At 34.1% G+C, this 19,678-nt stretch overlaps 1 protein-coding gene across 2 annotated transcripts in view; it reads right to left on the bottom strand.

Moving 5' to 3' along the window:
- The window catches only part of ADGRB3 (adhesion G protein-coupled receptor B3), a 783,011-nt gene that overhangs the window by 441,572 nt on the left and 321,761 nt on the right, over positions 1-19,678 (bottom strand). For both annotated transcript variants that reach the window (XM_010371613.2, XM_010371622.2), the window contains 2 exons: positions 13,564-13,728; positions 368-532 (listed from right to left, as the gene is read on the bottom strand). In XM_010371613.2, coding sequence (XP_010369915.1) covers positions 368-532; positions 13,564-13,728 — 330 coding nt within the window. The remainder of the gene's footprint in view (positions 1-367; positions 533-13,563; positions 13,729-19,678) is intronic.

Here is a 19,678-nt window from a genome sequence, read left to right as displayed (position 1 = left end):
ATTGAGATGAACAGTGTAAAAAAGTGTAAAAAGTGCAAGCTCAGTGCTAAACTTCCTCAAATGTATTCATAGTTCATCTCCTGAATTTTACTACTTTACTAGCATGGCATACAGTAGAATAAATTCTGGTATAATTGGCTTCATTAATAAACACCCACACACACACACACACACACATATATATATATATATACACACAGTAGAATAAATTCTGGTATAATTGGCTTCATTAATAAACACACACACATATATATATTATATATATACTGATTATCTTATTTCATAGTTCTGGCATAGTTCTGACACATTTTATAATGTGCCCTTTATACGCTACGAGTGCCCATTATATGCAGGAATCAAGCCATACCTGTACATTCAGGGTTGTAGCACTCTCTGCTTTCTGCCCATGGCCCTCTGCATTCGGAGCCTCCATGGGCAGCTGCAGTGCACTGCCGGCTTCTCTGCTGAGTCCCATTCGAGCACGTTACTGAGCACTGGCTCCATGAACTCCACTCTTGCCACTGTCCATCAACTACCAAAGCAGAAAAAGAGACAGTATAAGGATATCTTCCAATAGGAGAGGCTGTACAGAAACTACCTGGTGAAACCACCCTTGAAGACGAACCCCTGTCAATGGACTATGAATTAATACAATGGAAGGTCACACCAGCATGAGATTTTATTAACTCCCCAAATATTATTACCTTATTTTCTCACTTTTATTTTCTTTTATATATCCAGCATATCTTTTTTGTTTTGTTTTGTTTTGTTTTGGAGATGGAGTCTTGCTCTGTTGCCTAGGCTGGAGTATAATGGCACGATCTCAGCTCACTGCAACCTCTGCCTCCTGGGTTCAAGCAATTCTCCTGCCTCAGCCTCCCAAGTAGCTGGAATTACAGGTGCCCACCACCACACCCCAGAATAATTTTTGTATTTTTAGTAGAGATGGGGTTTTACCATGTTGGTCAGGCTGGTCTCAAACTCCTAACGTTAGGTGATCCACCCACATCAGCCTCCCAAAGTGCTGGGATTACAGGCATGAGCCACTATGCCAGAGCTCCAATATATCTTTTGATTCACTTATTTCTTCAAAAATATTTATTGATCACTCAAACATGCAACACATTGTGCTAGGAGATGGGGTACACAAAACAGTGAACAAACTAAATACTGAGCAAGACCTTATCGAGCTCATGTTTTAGAGAAAGAACCCCTAGAAATAAACCAGAAATTGCATGCTAGATAAATCAATTACATGGCAGTGTTGCAAAGGATAGTTTCAGGACATTGTGAGATAAGACTTTGGAAGGTCCAGAGAGTCTTCCTTGACAAACTGAAGCTTCAGGCAAGCCTTGAAGGATAATGAGAAAATACTTATGATAAAGGTATGTTCCATGCAGAGGAATATACAAAGGTCTTTGGAAGAAGAATCATGGGCATTTCCAGAAACTGGAAGAAGGTCATTGTGAAAGGCATCTAGAGTGCTGGGTGAAGAGAGATTGCAGAAGTTTTAAAAAAGAGAGGCTAGATTTTGCAAAACTTTCATCAGCTGTATTAAGGATTTTGAGTATTATTCTCAGATGTTTAAGAAGCCATTGAACAATTTAAATAATAAATTCTATTATCAGATCTAGCGTAGGATTGAGGCCAAATTACAGAAGTTGGGAAGGATCTGAGTTGTGATGATGAGGCAGTGCAGATGCAATGTCTGGGAGAGATTAGAAAGTTACTAGGAATGGGTGGTGAGAAGAAACTGAAGAACTGGCCATGGGAGCTGAAGCAAAGAGAGGATCCAGGTGACTCTTAGATGGCTGTTTTCTGGTGACTGGAATTTAATATAGACTGCTGAGCTTGATTTATCTTTGGGAGATTCAAATTGAGATTCATGTATTCATTCATTCATATAACTTTTGAGAATCTATTAGTCATCAGACACTGATAGGTGTTAAGAATATACACAGAAATAAAAGAATATAAATCCTAACCTCAAAAATTTTATAACTTAGGACATTCTGCATGCAAGCAGATAAATAAATACATAAATAAAAGTTTAAAGACAATGCCATGTTAACATGAAACATGAAGTATTTAGGCTTCAGAGGACATACTGCATCTGTTGGGGATGTAATTATAATAGACATAGAGTGCTGAATTATGGATAATTTAGATCAAGTCAGCATTGACAAAGGCACAATCCCATATGCCACAAAATAGAAATGAGCAAAGGATTTAACCAAAAATACTTTCCAGATTAGAATGTGCAAACTAGCATGTAAATGTTATAAATGCATCAGTTTATGGAAGTCTACTTTTTTCCAATATCAGTTCATGGTTCTCAGTCAATTTGATCACACATGAAAGAGAATTCACCACAAATCCAAAATTTCAAAATAAGCTAATATTGCTATGAAAATCAATCCAAATAAACAAGAAAGCCTGGCAGAATATAATAAGTACCTTCAACCTAACTTCAAGCCTAACATGTAGGTATTAAAAACAGGTTGTTTAATAGGTATCTAGCTGTACTTAATAAACCCTTTATGAGATTTTATAAAAATCACAAAATGTCAATTTAATCATTCCATTAACGTAATTTTAGCATCTCACTTTATTAAAAGTACCTGATACAATCATATTGGCTATGTAGTCTATTTTCCAGACTAAAAAGAAAATTCTAGTGAAGCAATAGGATATTATAAATTATATATTTCTCCTCTATTTTAGCTTTAAACATGAGTGCATTTTTCATTTCAGAATTTTTCTATTCAAAGATAACATTTATTAAGCTTGCAGTATGAAGCCTCACCATCCTAAGCATTCTGAGAAGGGTTTATAAAAAGAGATTCATGCCCTACGCCTTACAATCTATTTGGCAAAAGGATGTACAGTTATGCACACTATTGAGAACATTCAGAAAGAAAGCAGCACATTAACAAAGGTGAATTAGGTGCTGCTAAGCTAATCTTAGTGCTTAGTGACTAGAATAAAGGACTATGTGATGTCCTTAAGTATTCTGGCTTAAGGTAAATTTTGATTATGATTGATTATGAAAGCAATAGTTATATGCTTTCTGGCAAAGAGAGGAAAAGACTGTCTAGTGAAGATGTGATGTCTAGAATAAGCAAGTCAAATGTGGAAATCAGAGAGAAAACAATTTGGCAGGGGACTGTATTTCTATGAAGAATTAGGAAGGACCTTGCTGAGATGATATTAGGAAGAACAAGAACATCTATTTGTGAAGTGTTTTGCTCATCAGGCTTTTACTGAAATAAGACTGCATCAATAATAAAAAAATGTTTTGAGACTTTAAATTCATATATTTATAGTTCTAGTTGTTCAATCCCTTCTGACCATGTACATATTCTGTGTTAATGTTAAAGCTTAAGAGTGAGTTAATATTAGAAATCTGAGGACAATTTGAGGTTCAGTGCTACTATAAACATCCACAAAACATGTATTTTAGATGGGGTCAGTTTTGTTCACAAAGTCAGTAACAGAAAAAAAATAATACAATTGAAGATGTATCAAGTGGGCATTTTTTGCGATTTTATTTTACACTGAGAACCAAAATATCCTTTTATTGAAAATTAATGGCACTGTTTTTTTTTTGCAAGCTTTTAAAATTATTTTAAATTATACTTTAAGTTCTAGGGTACATGTGCACAACATGCAGGTTTGTTACATATGTATGCGTGTACCATGTTGGTGTAATTACACTGTTATGAAGGAATTGGCTTGACAAAATAACTCATTGGATATAAAAAACAAAGGAGGAAAGGCCTAATATTTCTTTAGTGTGTCAAGTCCAAATCATTGAGAAAATAGATAATTGAAAAGTCAGGTAGGAGAGGAATATATAAATTTAACTTAAAAAACTAGACAACAGACTATATATACACACACACATATATATACACATATAATATATACACATATATACACAGACATTATATATATATGTTTATATATATATGATTTTTAGTGCCAAATATGAGACATTGTTTTAAGTTTTTCTTTTCAGTGATATTCTGGATTAAAAAAATATTAATGGATTTGTTTTACGGGTCATAGCCCCATAACACTTCTGGAAACAGTAGTGTCATTTTACTGAATGAGAAAAAAATAGAGAACAGGGAGGCTTTGGGGAGGTGGAAATTAAGAATTCTGTTTTGGATATTTAAGCATTTCCAGATAGAATTTGTGCATTATCTTTTAGGGATAAATGTAGAGAAATGTAAAAATAAACCAATCTATCATATAATATATCTCTATTTCTTTTTTAATAACCACTCATCTAGGTTCTCCGAGATGTGAAATAACAGCTTTTTTCTTGTTATCTGATGTTTAACTGGGGAGCTAAAGTGGGGAGGAAGCTGCTTCTCCTTCAACCCTGCATCCAGGCTTGGCTTTTTTTATTTTATTTTGTTTTGTTTTATTTTATTTTATATTTTATTTTATTTATTTTATTTTATTTTATTTTATTTTATTTTATTTTATTTTATTTTATTTTATTTTTTAATTATACTTTAAGTTCTAGAGTATATGTGCATGACTTTTTACCTGGCTCAGCAGCGAGGTAGTAGAGACAATCAATGCCTCTACCCACTCAATGCCTGTTCCTTGTGTATGGCTTCCTTCCAATATTTGTAAGAGGGACCTCTCAGGGCCATTGTAAACCTACGAATTTAAAAACACCTCAAAGCTTTCTTTCTGAAACTGTGTTTCTATTGAAAACGGATTCACATCTCAGCATTCTGTCAGAAAAGAGTTCCCTGGTAAGTTGGGAAAACGTAAACACTCCACAGTCCCTCTCAGAGTCTCATAACACACACAGGAGTAAAGATTTATAGAGAATTTAGTCTGTGATTGGCATTGCTCAACTGCACCACGGGGGAGCTGTGGTGATTAGGACTGGCTAAGCTCTGCTCTTATGAACATATAGTCCGGAGGCTGTAGTGGGGGCAGATGATAAACGAGCAAAATGAATAAACCAGAGCGTTTCACTAGAGGTGTTACGAAGACAACGTGATAAAGAGGATGATGCGACAGGGAGTGCTCAGGCAGTCTCAGGAGAGGACGATATTGGAGCTGAGTCTGAATCACTGCACAGGGCCAACTCTTAATTTCCACTTCGCCAAAGCCTCCCTGTCCTCAATTTTTTTCTTATTCAGTAAAATGACACTAGGGTTTCCAAAAATGTTATGGGGCTGAGGACTGTAAAATAAATTCACTAATAATTTTTTTAAAATCCAGAATATCACTGAAAATAAAAATAAAAAATGAAACAATGTCTCATATTTGGCACTAAAAATTATTTTACATGTAAAATATCTGTTGTCATGTGAAGGTCTGTGTTCAGGAACAGAGAGAAGGCTGGGGCTTGTGGGGATCCTGGAAAAGGAGAGGTGGCAAGAGATGGGTTCAGATGCTGCGCAAAAGCCAGATCTTATAGGGCCCTATAGGCCATGCAACCAGGCAAGATGCAAAGTATGAGAAGATTTTAAAGTAAGGAAGTGATAAGATATAATTTACATTTCAAAACTTAATATTGTGGTTTTGTGTAGAATGGATGGTACAAGGGCAAGAATGGGTACTGTGAAATATTGAGGGACTACACTGTATATAGTCCAGAGACAGCTGACGGTGGCTTGAATTATGGTGGCATCAGTGGGCATAGAAAAAATGTGGATGGATTTACAATGTTTTCTGGATGTAGAGCTGGCAGGTTTGTGGTAGGGTATAGAAAAGTAGAAAATCAAGGTTGACTTTTAGGATTTTAGCTTAATCAAATAGGTAAAGGGTTCATCGTTTTATTGAACTGTGTTACACTAGTGTTCAACAATTTGGGTGTATACAGCTCTTAAATCAAAATTTCTATTTTTTTGATGTTAAATTTGGAATGCCATTTTAGACAAGAGGCAAGTACTGCAATGAATTTTGCAAATTTACTTCTCAAATTTAATTGAAATGTAATCCCCTAACTACTTCTTTTTTTAATTCATAGAACATCACTTAATAAACACTGAACTAGAAAACATAATTTCTTCTCTCATATGTAGCCAGGTCAGAATCAACACTTAAGCTGTTTCAATTTCTCTTCTTTCTCATCAGAAGCACTTGCAGTTGGATTCTTTTTTCTTAATGTTAGTTTTCAATTTAAAAACTCCAAAAGTCTATTGCTTTCTGAGCCATTCTACAAAAGTGACTAAGAATCAAGAACAATAAGGCTGTGTTTTGAAGCTGGGAGAATGCTGAGAGATCAGCCTGCCTTACCATCCTGTAACATGCTTCCTTATATACCAAAGTCATACTGGGGACAATTAGAGTTTCACCTCAGCAGTGTGACAAATTACCATATTTTCTGAAACTAGAAGAGTTAAAACTGCAAAGACTAAATTGCTAGGTTCCTGGAGTTGACTTTGTGATATGAATCTCCTCTTGCCATACATATGGAGTTGCAATTGGGCTCACTTTGAAGACAAAATTGCCTTCTTTATACAAGAGCCAAATTAAATTTCATAATACATTTTAATAAATATATTGTTTTCAGTCTATTTTTACATCCTTACCAGTAAATGTTGACAACTTAGAACAGATTAGATAAAAAGAACCACAAATTGGATTATGTTGTGAATATTTTGGATAATAAAACTAGCATTTCAGCAACTGTTCTGGGTTGAGTATTCTTGATTGATTAAGTCATAGGTAGGAAAGAATTAAGGGGGGGGGGGAATTTTGGATGCTGGCTTTAAAGTTATTTCATTTTGTGATGCCAAATTTGGAGAGTTCAGATTTGCAGTAAGTTGGGAGTTACCCAGGGATCTGCAAAGACTCTTTCGGTACAAAAGACTGAAATGTGCAAGAGTCCAGCTTCTGCCCAGCATAGTAGCTCATGCCTGTTATCCCAGAGCTCTGAGAGGCTGAGATGGAGGGATTGCTTGAGGTATAAGTTTAAGATCAGCTTGGGAAATATAGTGGGACCATGTGTCTACAAAAATAAAAAATAAAGTTAGCAGGGTGTGGTATTGCACACCTGTAGTCTCAGCTACTCAGGAGGCTGAGGTGGGAGGATGCTTGAGCCCAGGATTCCCAGGTACAATGAGATATAATCATGCCACTGCACTCCAGCCTGGATAACAGTGCAAGACCCTGTCTCTAAAAAAGCAGAGTACAACCTCTTGCTTTGGGCATATGTTGAAAAGCAAAAATCTGTCTTCCATTTGCCATTTTAGAGTAAACTACATAGGAGGAAAATAAAAATGCAACATCACTTTTTTTTTTTTTTTTTTTTTTTTTTTTTGAGATGGAGTCTCGCTCTGTCGCCCAGGCTGGAGTGCACTAGCGCGATCTCTGCTCACTGCAAACTCCGCCTCCCAGGTTCACACCATTCTCCTGCCTCCGCCTCCAGAGTAGCTGGGCTATAGGCGCCCGCCACCATGCCCGGCTAATTTTTTGTATTTTTAGTAGAGACGGGGTTTCACCGTGTTAGCCAGGATGGTCTTGATCTCCTGACCTCATGATCCACCCGCCTCGGCCTCCCAAAGTGCTGGGATTGCAGGCGTGAGCCACCGCGCCTGGTCCAAATGCAACATCATTTTTAAAAATTAGAATTAGAATATAACCAAATGATAACAGTAAGGCTAACAAGGATAAAAAAAGTAGGTAAGTTAAAGTTTGAATGAGAAAAAATACTAAATAGTAAGAGAAAGCAAGCCAAGGTTAATCAAGACACAATTAATTTAAAAATCTTTTAAGTTAAGAACGGAAAAAACACTGGAATAATGCCCAAAATCTAAAATGACATAAAACAAACATAATTGTCGTACAACAGGCTAGAAGGCTAAGAAGATAAAATCCATATCAATTAAAGAACAGGTTAATGAGGCAGCATTTGACTTACAAATTATAACAACCTCATGCAAACACAATCAGGGACCTTTGAACCAAGTTCCAGCAAATGTTTAGAATCTTCCCACTCACTGTCTTCACCAGAAAGGCTCCCTGCAGAGAGATGGAGGGCAAGGCATCCTCCCATAGATGCTGCAGACCAGAATTTTAGGTTCATAGGAGACTGAAGCCTTTTTCTCTACATGACAGAAATATCTGGGTCCATCTGTTTCTAAGGACCTACTCTTAAGTGATTCTTTCTCTCTTCTTAGGGTTTGTAAGAGTATGAAATATATCTGGAAACTGCAACATGGCAGCATCCCTCTGGTAGGGTTTAGGCTCCCAGTAAAGCATTTCTCAAATGCAGTTTGATGGGTGTGACACTGCTCAGCCCAACAGACTGACACAGCCTGTATGAAAGTACTTCTTCCTAGCACAAACCTGGCAGAAGAATCCCTTTGAGTCTATGACTAAGACAGTAGAGCCCAATAATTATCATAATATCCCTGGTTTATTTGACCTATTTCTTCCAGAATCCCTTCATTTTAATGTAATATCTTCATATAAATCATTAAAAAATCCTCTACTTTACATTGATTTTTATACTATACAAAGTATTTCTACCTAATTATAATAATATGTCAATTCTGTAATATAGAGGGGTAATTAATACTGACTCTATTTCACAAAAAAAGTAAATTGAAAAATAGAATATATAAATTGTCCATGTATTTCAATTAAGGATTGGGACTGAATTTTAATCCACATCTTCTAAATCACAGACCACTCTTTGTCCCACTGAATCATATAATTAAATCCATATATATATATATATATTTCAGTATATAAGTGAAGACTTATTTACCTACAGAACTTTCATTTATTTTAGTCTTTAATCTGTCACCCAATTATTATTTATCCTTGTACCTTATATTATTGATACTCTACTGCATGGAAACATATCAGATGGAGAAATGTCCACACTGAAAACAGTAAGAACTAAACTTAAATCATTAGCTTCTCTAATATTCAACTACTGACTAGGGGAAAATATTACGATAAAGTAAAAAGCTATAAAGAAAATTAGTATAAAACTTCAGGCTTTTAACTAAGATCTTAAGCTTTTTATGTTCCCTGAAGTGTTTAATTTTGGAAATGGTTATATAAATTTTATTTTGGGTATATATATCTATATAATTTTAATGGCAGTCATACTGGAAAATGCAACTTTCCATTATGTGCAACACTTTTCTCCTGTTAAATATTAATAAAAATCAAGACCATTAAGGACAGTGGGTTCTAAAGTGATCAAATCACCCTAGAGGGGCAATCACCATAAAAAGATACTTACAGCTAGACCTGATTAGCAGCTTGCCTGATGCCCACAGAAAAACTATTATCTAGTTAGACCTAAACCATGTCAGAAAACATCATTAACATACAATGACACTTAAGAGACAAAAACAAAGTCATAGTGCAACTCACAAGGTACCAAACATTCTTCTTTCTCAGCTAATATGAGTGACTGCTATTTCTTTACCAATTATGGCTGGTCTTCCAGCCACAATTTATTAAGGTATCCAGATAATTTATTATCTGGATAATTTATTAAGGTATCCAGCCATAGAATTGGCACACCTTCCAAAGAGCATCCAGTTCAGAACAAAGGCCGCTCGCTTCCTCAAACCCTCTGCCAAATCACTTAACACAAGCTCAGATCCCTTAAGTATTTCAAACGCTCCATTGCTGAGATCCCCACAGTTCCCTATGTTAGCTTCCCCTCACTCTCGAGAGTAACAAATTCAGCTAGGTCAACTGCAGGTGTGATTCTGATGAACTTTGGTTGAAGGGCGTTAACATAATACTACTAATACTTTCACAGTATTTACTCCCTATCAGGTTCTCTACCTTACAGCATCTCACAAAGTCTTATGAAGTGAGTATTACTATTGTCCCCATTTTACAGATGAATAAACTAAAGATTAGATGAGTGACATAATTATACTGAAAGAAAAAATCTACATTTAAATATGTGATCTCTTGCAAAAGTCCAAGATCACTCTGCTTCATCACATCAATGTATTATGAAACAGACATAGAAAATGTCCTTTAAATATTGGGATATTAGAAATTTGGATATGTTAATGTCAAGAAAATCCACTTAATTGTAATTTTTTGGTTTCCACCAGGTATAGAGTTGCATGGAGAGAAAAACAGAAAATAAAAGAAAATTTATTTATCCTCAAATATGTAAATTATTAATTGAGAATTGACTTAATAGTGGTCAATTGACCAATATTAAAGAATTGACCATTATTAAGTCAATTCTCAATTAATGACTACAATGAAAATCAGAGAAAATAGAAAACATATTGGACCACCAGAACTTTGGTGAGATAAGTAAAACAGACCACAAAGACCACTGAACACACATATACACACACAAACACACACCTTTCCATAATATTTCAATTATTAGTATAGATTACAAAAGAAAGAATAGGCCATTTTATGCTTATGAGCCAGGGAATTCCTTTTGTTGCTCTATGCCTCTTGCCCGTCTTGTTTCGTCCATATCAGCTCCCTGTTCTCAGACATGGGATGCAAATCAGTAACTAACAACTCAGACTAGGAAACACTATATCTTCTTTTCCTTTCTCCTTATATGGATCGCAGGCAATGGTTTTCTCTCACCTCAAAAGAAGTGGGAGGAAGTTGTACATTGACTCAACAAGGAATCTGATAGCAAATTATCTACTTATAGGTATATATTAAACTCTCAATACATAAATGTATTTCATTATTTGATATAAACAATGCATGTCATTCCTACATAGTGTCTACTTCATTAGAGTGGTTTCATACAGTTTCTTAAAAGCAGGAAGCTTTAAGACTGTAATGCTGTTTTAACATTATCCCACAGAAAAATCTCACTGCCCACTATTACCACAGCCCATCCTGTCAAATCCTGCAAAAGTAGTGAGTAGCAGGAGACAGTTTGTGGTTTTGCCTGTTTCTTCTGTCCTCCTCTTGTCCACACTCTAGCATAGGTCCTGATCTACATTCTTCGTTATCGATGTACTACCTATCATAGCTTTATTCTTAATATGATAGCTTAGGGATATCATGTAGGATGGTTAGAAAAAATGTTGCCTGAAACCACTGAATCCTCAAGTTACCCTCTTTCATTGAAGCTAGCATATTTACATGAGGTTTTCAGAACTGCATTCAACTTTGCACATGCTTATGTCTGAATCTTCTGAATGGAAAGTAAAACTTCTGAAATCAGGGACTATATATACTTTTCAGCAGTGCCTTACATCTAGTTGACAGTTAATAATGCTTTCATATCCAGTGAAGGTGCCTGAGTTTAGCTATAAGATGATGAGTTCTAAAGTTAATTTCAAATGTTTCCATCAAATAAACCTACATATTTTAAAATCATAACGTCATTTTTTTGGGCACAGCCTAGAAACTTAAAAAGAATCCTAGTTAGTTATTAGAGTTCGCTTTCAGATACTAAGTTCATAGGGATACAATGTGATAAGAATTTTACATCTTTTATGATGCAACTAAATTCAAGAATGAAAATAACGGAAGCCAGAAATGGCACATGATACATTTAAGTACTCAAGGATATGCCCATATGCTCACTGATGAGAGAATATGAGCTAGGCCACATTTAAAAATAATATAGTCATAATGCACAAAAATAAAGGACCTACATGAAAGAAAGCCATCTGATTTTGTTGGACTAAGAGTGCTTCCAATGATAAGATACTACTACTAATATCCAAGTAGCTTAAAAACTTGGTTACTACTTGAGTGATAAAGTTCCACAACTGTATCAACTTAAAAAATGAGTTTTCACATCTGAACTCTAACATAGCCTCTCTACTGATATCTAAGGATTTTGCTCCTAGAAAAGCTAATGGAGAGCAGACTATGAGAAACTTGGTTCACAATATTTTAACCGATCAATGCCATTTTTATGTTTGTATTTATGGAGTCCAGCTGACATAAAAGAAGTAACAAAAAAGTATTTAAAAAGTTTCTATAGTTAGTTCTTGTCTTTTATTTCCCCATATTGTCTATTTCTTTGCACTCCATGGACAAATAAGAGTAAACTATATTTGATTGTATGTAAATGTTACAGCTCAGCATTGAAAAAAATGAAAAATATAAAAAAAAATAAACTTTTCCAAATCTTTGTTGAAAGCATAAGGCATGACTACATGTGTGTGTTTCTGCCTGCCTGTGTGTTTATAGAGAGAGAAATAAGAGAGGATGTTACTGATCTCATAAATAGATTTTCTAGTACTGGTTAACAAATAACTAATCATGGTTTTGACCCTCTAATATTCATAATTGCACAAATATTAACTCATAAGTTATATTCATAATTCACAGAATTCATAAAATTTTAGGAAATAATTATATTAGTCAGTAAAATAATATAATTATAATTATTTGCCTTCATCTTTAATTCTATGTCATTAAGTACAGGAACCTAGTAGTCCTTCTCTGAAGGGAACAATTAATCTTGTTAGATGACTTTTGCATATCTACACATTGGATTGTTTTCATATTCTTAACGTTTTATATATTTAAAACTTCCAGAAGGACTTTGAAGTTTTGTTTCATAGTTTGGGACATTAACTTGGGGGTATTCAAAGGGTCAGTGGGACTGAGGGTGAGTTGCAGGATTTATTTGGAGGACAACAGTACTGGGATCCCAGCTATGTTGCTTGCATGCAGAATATGTAACTAAATGGGCTAATGAGAAAATCTCCCCAAGAAGACAGCGATTACTTATATTGATCTTTGCCATCTTAGCCTTTGCAATTCTCCATTCATGTCTCTTTCTTTAAAATGTGTCTTTGCTGGCCCTGAGAGATTATATAATCTATGTGTGTGTATTTTCTCCCATAACTTGTAAGTCCTTTGAAGCTGGACATTATTCTTATTTATTTTGGAGGAATTTGTTTGATGTTTGAATAAACTAAATGACAGCATTGTGAAGGCTTCCCTCTAGCATAATGGGTGAAATTAATTATCAAGGATAGATAAAATAGAATAGAAACATTTTAAAGGAAAGAAAAATTTAAGATAACATCAATATACTCTAAGAACAGACTGTATAGTCTTCATAATCCCATAAAGATTGTAAATTGTTTATAATTTAGCCATTTTATGCATCTAGCAAGAGATCTAGAAAGTCTGATTCCCTAGCAAATATTTTTATACATGGTCAGTGGTACATTGCCACTCCCTAATTGAATGAGTGTAAACGAATACCATAGGAAGGACTGGCTCTAAATCAGATCTCTCTAGTTTCAGTGAGAAGGCAATAATTAATCTCAAGTCTTTAGGATTCCTTGTGATTTTCCCAGAAGGAAAAAGCAAGTGCAGATAAAAATCTTAGTGGAACACATTAATATACACATTTGTAGAAATATAATAAAGATTAATGTTGATTGACACTAAAGGACATATTCCATACCACTACATATGATAGAATCAAGAAAAGTACCCAGTTTTAGGCAAGATACAATGAAAAGGACACATTTTCCAATGTGACTGAATGAAGGTTGTACTCTTAATATTTCTTGTGTACAATAGGAATCTTATAAAAAGCACATAATGCAAAGATAACCAAATGCAGAATAGGCTCACCTGGGCAAAGAGCAATATTACAAGGCTTATGATGTGTTTCAGGTCCTTCACACGGCCTTCCTCCATACTGAGGAGGTGTGCATGACCTTGTTCTTGTTCTTTGGCCTCGACCACATGTAAATGAACATAAACTCCATGGTGACCATTCCTCCCATACTCCGTGTACTGTAATAAAGCAAAGAAGCTTCAACAACAAAAGCAGAGAAGTAAAATCAAAGATTACTTTCTTTATAATTAAAAAACAAAACTCATTAAATAGACAAATATGAAGATATTTTAAAACACAGTTGAGATAACATTCTTGTCATAAAATATAATTATTAATTAAAAAATTCATTAAAATAATGAACAATTACATGTGCTTTTTTCTGCATTTTAACAGTTATTCATGTCATAAATTTTAAACCATTCCTTATATTTAATGGAAATACACCTCTCTCCCTCATGGTAAAACAGTCACAAATTATTTTTAAGTTAAAGTAATATCAGCTAGTAATACAGAAAACTAAATCTCTTATAACAGAGATAATCTCCTAGAGTTAAGTTTTCATTTAGATAGCCAAAGCCCAACATAATTCTCCTAACATTTATAAAATTTGGGGATTAATGATTTTTATTATGTTAGAAAATTTAAAAAATCTGAAAATTGAGGGTGCATTTAACTTTTAACATCACATTTTAGAAAATATATTTTTTGCCATTTAAAAATTTGGGTTTAAAGTTACCACATTTTGAATAAAAAGAATTTCAAACAGAGTATCTACTCACATAAAATATTCCTCTTATCCCTGTTTCAAAATGAATGGAAAATACGATAATCTCTTTTTAACGACCATGAAACCAGAAGATGCTTTTCCTCCTCTAACAACTTGGTAGAACTGGAAATCTACCTAATTTATATAAATTTCTAAAGAAAATAATTATGCTTAACATAAATATGAATATATCAATTCTTCAAACATACTACTACAAGGAATTCACAATTGATCTTAAATAACATAATTTGTGTTCTTTCATAATAACCACTGTGAATAAATATTGTTATATTTTACAAAAGACCATCAAGATTCAGTGTTTAGTCCAGGTGTGGTGGCTCATGCATGTAATCCCAGTGCTTTCAGAGGCCAAGGTGGGCAGATCACCTGAGGTTAGGAGTTCGCGACCAGCCTGGCCAACATAGTGAAACCCCGTCTCTACTAAAACTACAAAAATTAGCTGGACATGGTGTTGTGTGCCTGTAGTCCCAGCTGCTCAGGAGGCTGAGGCAGGAGAATCACTTGAACCTGGAAGGCGGAGGTTGCAGTGAACTGAGATCAGGCCACTGCACTCCAGCCTGGGCAACAGAGTGAGACTCCATCTTCCAAAAAAAAAAAAAAAAGATTCAGTGTTTGATCCCTTCCCTGCATGGTAAAATCACCATTCTCATCCTAATTCTTAATACTTGAGACAATATGTAATAGCACCCTAACAGACAATATCAATAAAAAGGCATGAGAAAAAAAAATGTGCTTTTTGTTCAAAAGCCCCTTTCTTGATGTTGAACCTCTAATCTTGCTATACTCTTAGAAGTTCAAGCGGCCAGATGTTTGATATGACACCCACAGATATGATTAAGGGGAGTAGAAATTTATAGAGGAAAATGACCCCCTCCCATTTTTTTCTTTAACATTGGTAAGGGTAAGCACAGGCCCATAAAAAGTGGCAGAGGAAATATGCAAGTAAATACATCTAGAATCTTCTTCATATGTATGCTTACCAAGTTGTTACTTTAGAAACACATATAGGATACCTTAATTGTGAGATATCCCTTCCCCTTCTATTGGTGTTATTTATTTGCCTAAATTGGTTGTGATAGGATGTTTAAACATTGAAAAAACAGCCAATAGAAATATCCAATGTAAAGCTCTTTAACATTCTGAGAACCTTGTTGGGAAATATAGTTTTAAAATAATATGTAGGAAAAAAAAGAGAGTGAGAAAAAATAAGATGTTTTACTTTTTCCCATAAAATTTTGGGAAAACCAAAGCCAATTTATATCCATTGATATAAAAAAGTAAGTCTATATCTAGCTCTAGTAAAACTCTCTCTCTATATATGATGTATATACTACATATATGTATGTATATATGACCAATTATGGCAAAATAGTTTAAAAGTACTTACATTAATGTATTTTGGTATATTAAATGAATATTTTTATAAACTATTACATTTATTTCCAATTACCAATATTTCTCCTAAAACAACCTTTTCTCCTCCTACTTTAAAAAACTTTTCTCCTCCTATTTTAAAAACCTTTTCTCTTCCTATTTTCTCCTCCTATATAAAAAGTTAATGATGCTATATAAAATTCATATTGCTGCTTCTGTTCATTTTTTTTCTGTCAAATCATACTGTTCTATATGCATTGCACAATCCCAGAGAAAAAGGAAGGTGCTAAATTGGCATATTTTCCTCCATGAATCTCAAAAAATGTTGATTAACCTTGATGGCTTAAATTATGAAACTGGAATCTTCACAAAATTAATGTTACTTAATACTTGCTAACAGTCTTTATGGCTACATGGTAAAATTTCATGACTCATTCACATCATTTTTAAAACTTTTTTTTTCATTTGAAAAGGATACAAATCATTAACAATATTATTTTAGATACTATTGAGTTAGTAGAAAATTATAGTACATACTGTATAATGTTTATAGATGCTATTCATAAGATTAATGTTAAAGATTAGACATTTTTATTTTAACGGCAAATTGTTATTTTTTTATTTTGCAGTAAAACTTGAGAATCTGTAAATGATCTAGTTCATTTAAAATGATCCTAATAAAACAAATATATTTAAATGAAATTCATTCATTTTTACAGTTTTCCTCCTTAGCTTAGGCACTAGCTATATTATTATGTCTCTTTTTGTGATAACTAGATGAAATGAAGAATATGCAATACCTGAAATATATTACAACCATATTTTGAAATAAACATATATACATTTTCTTATGATTTAGGTTGAGCTGTACATAAAATAAATGAAAGGTTTTATTTTATTCTATTTTGTTTATTTTATTTTGAGACAGAGTCTCACTCTGCCACCCAGGCTGGAGTACAGTGGCACAATGTCAGCTCACTGCAACCTCTGCCTCCCTGGTTCAAGTGATTCTCATGCCTCAGCCTCCTGAGTAGCTGGTATTACAGGCGAGCACCACTGTGTCTGGCTAATTTTTGTATTTTTAGTGGAGACAGGGATTCACCATGTTAGCCAGGCTAGTCTCGACCCCAGGTGATCCGCCTGCCTCAGCCTCCCAAAGTGCTGGGATTACAGACGTGAGCTACCACGTCCGGCCAGGTTTGATCTTTTAAGAAATAAATGAATATAAGAACCGTAACATTTACAAAAAATAAAATTCAAAAGCATTCATTAGCCTGCAGAAACTTCTTCTACAGGATTAAAACACATATAGAGTACACCAGTGGCTCTCAGCCAGTGGCAATTTTGCTTCCCAGGTGACATTCGGCAATGGCTGGAGACATATTTTGTTGTCACAACTTGAGGGAAAGTGGGGGGCTACTGGCATCTAGTGAGTAAAGGCCAGGTATGCTGTTAAACATTTAAAAATACACAAGATGGACTCCCCCCAACCAAGACTTACTGGGGTCAAAATGTCAGTAGTAATGAAGTTGAGAAGCCCTGGAATAAACCATAAAATTGTAATTCAACTAGGGCAATAAATTGTGCTGTTGAATGTAGAGCTCTATTTTTATCAATTTACTTTCTGTTTATGTCTATTGTTTTTTATTTTGAGTAATAAAGGCTTTTGAAGAGAGTACAATGTCAAAGTAAAAATTCTGCTAAAGGTCAAATATCTTAGGATCCATACTGAAGTAACATATTGCATAATTTAATTAAGGCAGACTTCTGAAATTTGAATATGGGTGAATGATCAATAATTTATAACACTATTGATTCACTTTTTAAAGCACAAAGAAATATAATCTCTAATTCTATAATTCCACACATTTTGTGGAAAGTGACTTTAATATTCAATTTGTTCATTTATTGTGTCATTTTCATTAATTAAATGCCAAATACATTTGAGTGTCCAAAGTGTGATTAAATCAGTTACTGATTTCTGAGTTAATTTTCTTTTTGGGAATTTATTATTTTAGGAAGATATTTCTACTGTTTGAAACATTACACTTTAAAAATTCACTTTTTATCACGATTTTCAGGATCTATTAGATTGCAAAGTAAGTACATATTTACCAGCACAACAAATAATAAAATAAAACATTTGAGCACAAAATATTTCATCACAAATACCATAACCAGATGAAAAATATTCCAATTTCTTATAGTGGGGAACTTATTCTGTATTTTTAGTTTGCTAAATTATCCTTTATGCTTGGAAAATTAAAAATAAATCAACAAAACTGTTCTCATTTTCTTTACTTCAACATTCTGAACTAAAACAATGATTAAAAGATAAACTTGTTCTCAACGGTACTATTTAATCAAATTTAGAAAGAAAAAGACTTCATGCATATAAAGGTGAAGAGGAGCTAGCAATTGGTATGTAGTTCTATAAGTGTAAGGGTAAAAGGGTTTTTGAGTCATTTATGCCTAGTGTTCCATTATTGGAACACAGCATGTGGGAGTTATTTATATTCTACTGCTCAAGGTCATCACCAAGATCTGATTTTTCAACTTCAAAAAATTGCAACCTCAGGCATAAATGGGGAAGACAAACTTTAAATTAAAAATCTTTAAATTATGGAATATTAGATAGCCTTCTGGACATCAGACACTGTGAAAAAGTGGGTTTGGCAGTTCTGTGTGAGAGAAGCGCTCTGATCCCACCACAGATGTTCTCTGTGAAGGCGTTAATAAGTGGTCTCTGGTAGAAAGATGGCAACTTGCATATGTCATCCTTATGAATGTGCATAACTAGTGGCTGGGAAGTAGGCTGTGAATGGAAAATTTGAGAACATTTTCCAACCCACTCAGATTCACATTTGGAGATCCATTTGCCATAATACTATCCTTGTGTGTTGAAAGCGTCTTGGCTATTCAAACACATGCTGATTAGATAAATTTATATTTCAAGTTACAGCATAATTCTTTATTGATATTTTTCTCATTATCAAGGACAGAAAACTTGATCCTGGATCTCCTTAAGTCAATACTGTAAGTATGGAACAGCTTTTAAGTATTCGTCCCAGAAAACCCACTCTACCCACACCCAAATGAAAATAAGTATCTACCCTTGTGAGATGAAGATTTCATTTCTAAAACATGTTGGTCAAATGATATGTAACCACAGTTAGATAGGAGGAAGAAATTCAATTATAGGAGAAAGAGATCTCAAATTCTATTATAGGAGGAAGAGATCTATTATACCGCATGGTGACTATGGTTAATGACTATGTATTGTATTCTTAAAAAATGTAAAGAGAGTGGATGTTAAATGCTCTCAGCATAAAAATAACAACTATATGTAGTAAGACATTTGTTAGTTAGATTTAACCATTTCACAACATTTGATATATATATATATATAATGTATATGTCATGTACAACATGACCTCAAAATATCATTGTTGTACAAGATAAAAACATACATGTTACCTGTCAGTTTAAAAAATAAAATAAAATAAAATCACCAGATCCTTACTTCTACTTGTTTTCCTTGTGTTGCCGAATGTACCTAGAATCTGTCTGCTCTATGAACCTTGTTTTTAATCATATTTTTCATCTTCTTCCCCCTCACAAACTCCTTAAACATCTTTTCTTATGAATCTTTTTAGTTTTTACTTCATGCTTTTTTCTTTCTCTAGTTTAATTCCCACCGAGCCTCACTGATTCTTCTTGTTCTTAGTGGCAATTATTGCTCTTTCCCAGTTAATTCTGCCTTTCTTTCATCATAGGATTCAGTTCTCTGCCGTGCTTAACTTTTAATTCTACCTTCATCTACTGCTTTGTTACCTCCTAATTCTATTCTAAAGGGATCGCCCACCTCATTGCATCATTCCTCCATCTTCTGCCCACCACTTTCTTTACCTTTTATTTCCTCCACACTGTCCTTTTTTTATTGTGATAAAAAGCACATAATGTAA

Source organism: Rhinopithecus roxellana, chromosome 4 (assembly GCF_007565055.1).
Source record: "Rhinopithecus roxellana isolate Shanxi Qingling chromosome 4, ASM756505v1, whole genome shotgun sequence".
NCBI lineage: Eukaryota > Metazoa > Chordata > Mammalia > Primates > Cercopithecidae > Rhinopithecus > Rhinopithecus roxellana.
Note: the sequence above shows the minus strand (reverse complement) of the source record. Positions and strands in the feature narration are given on the sequence as shown.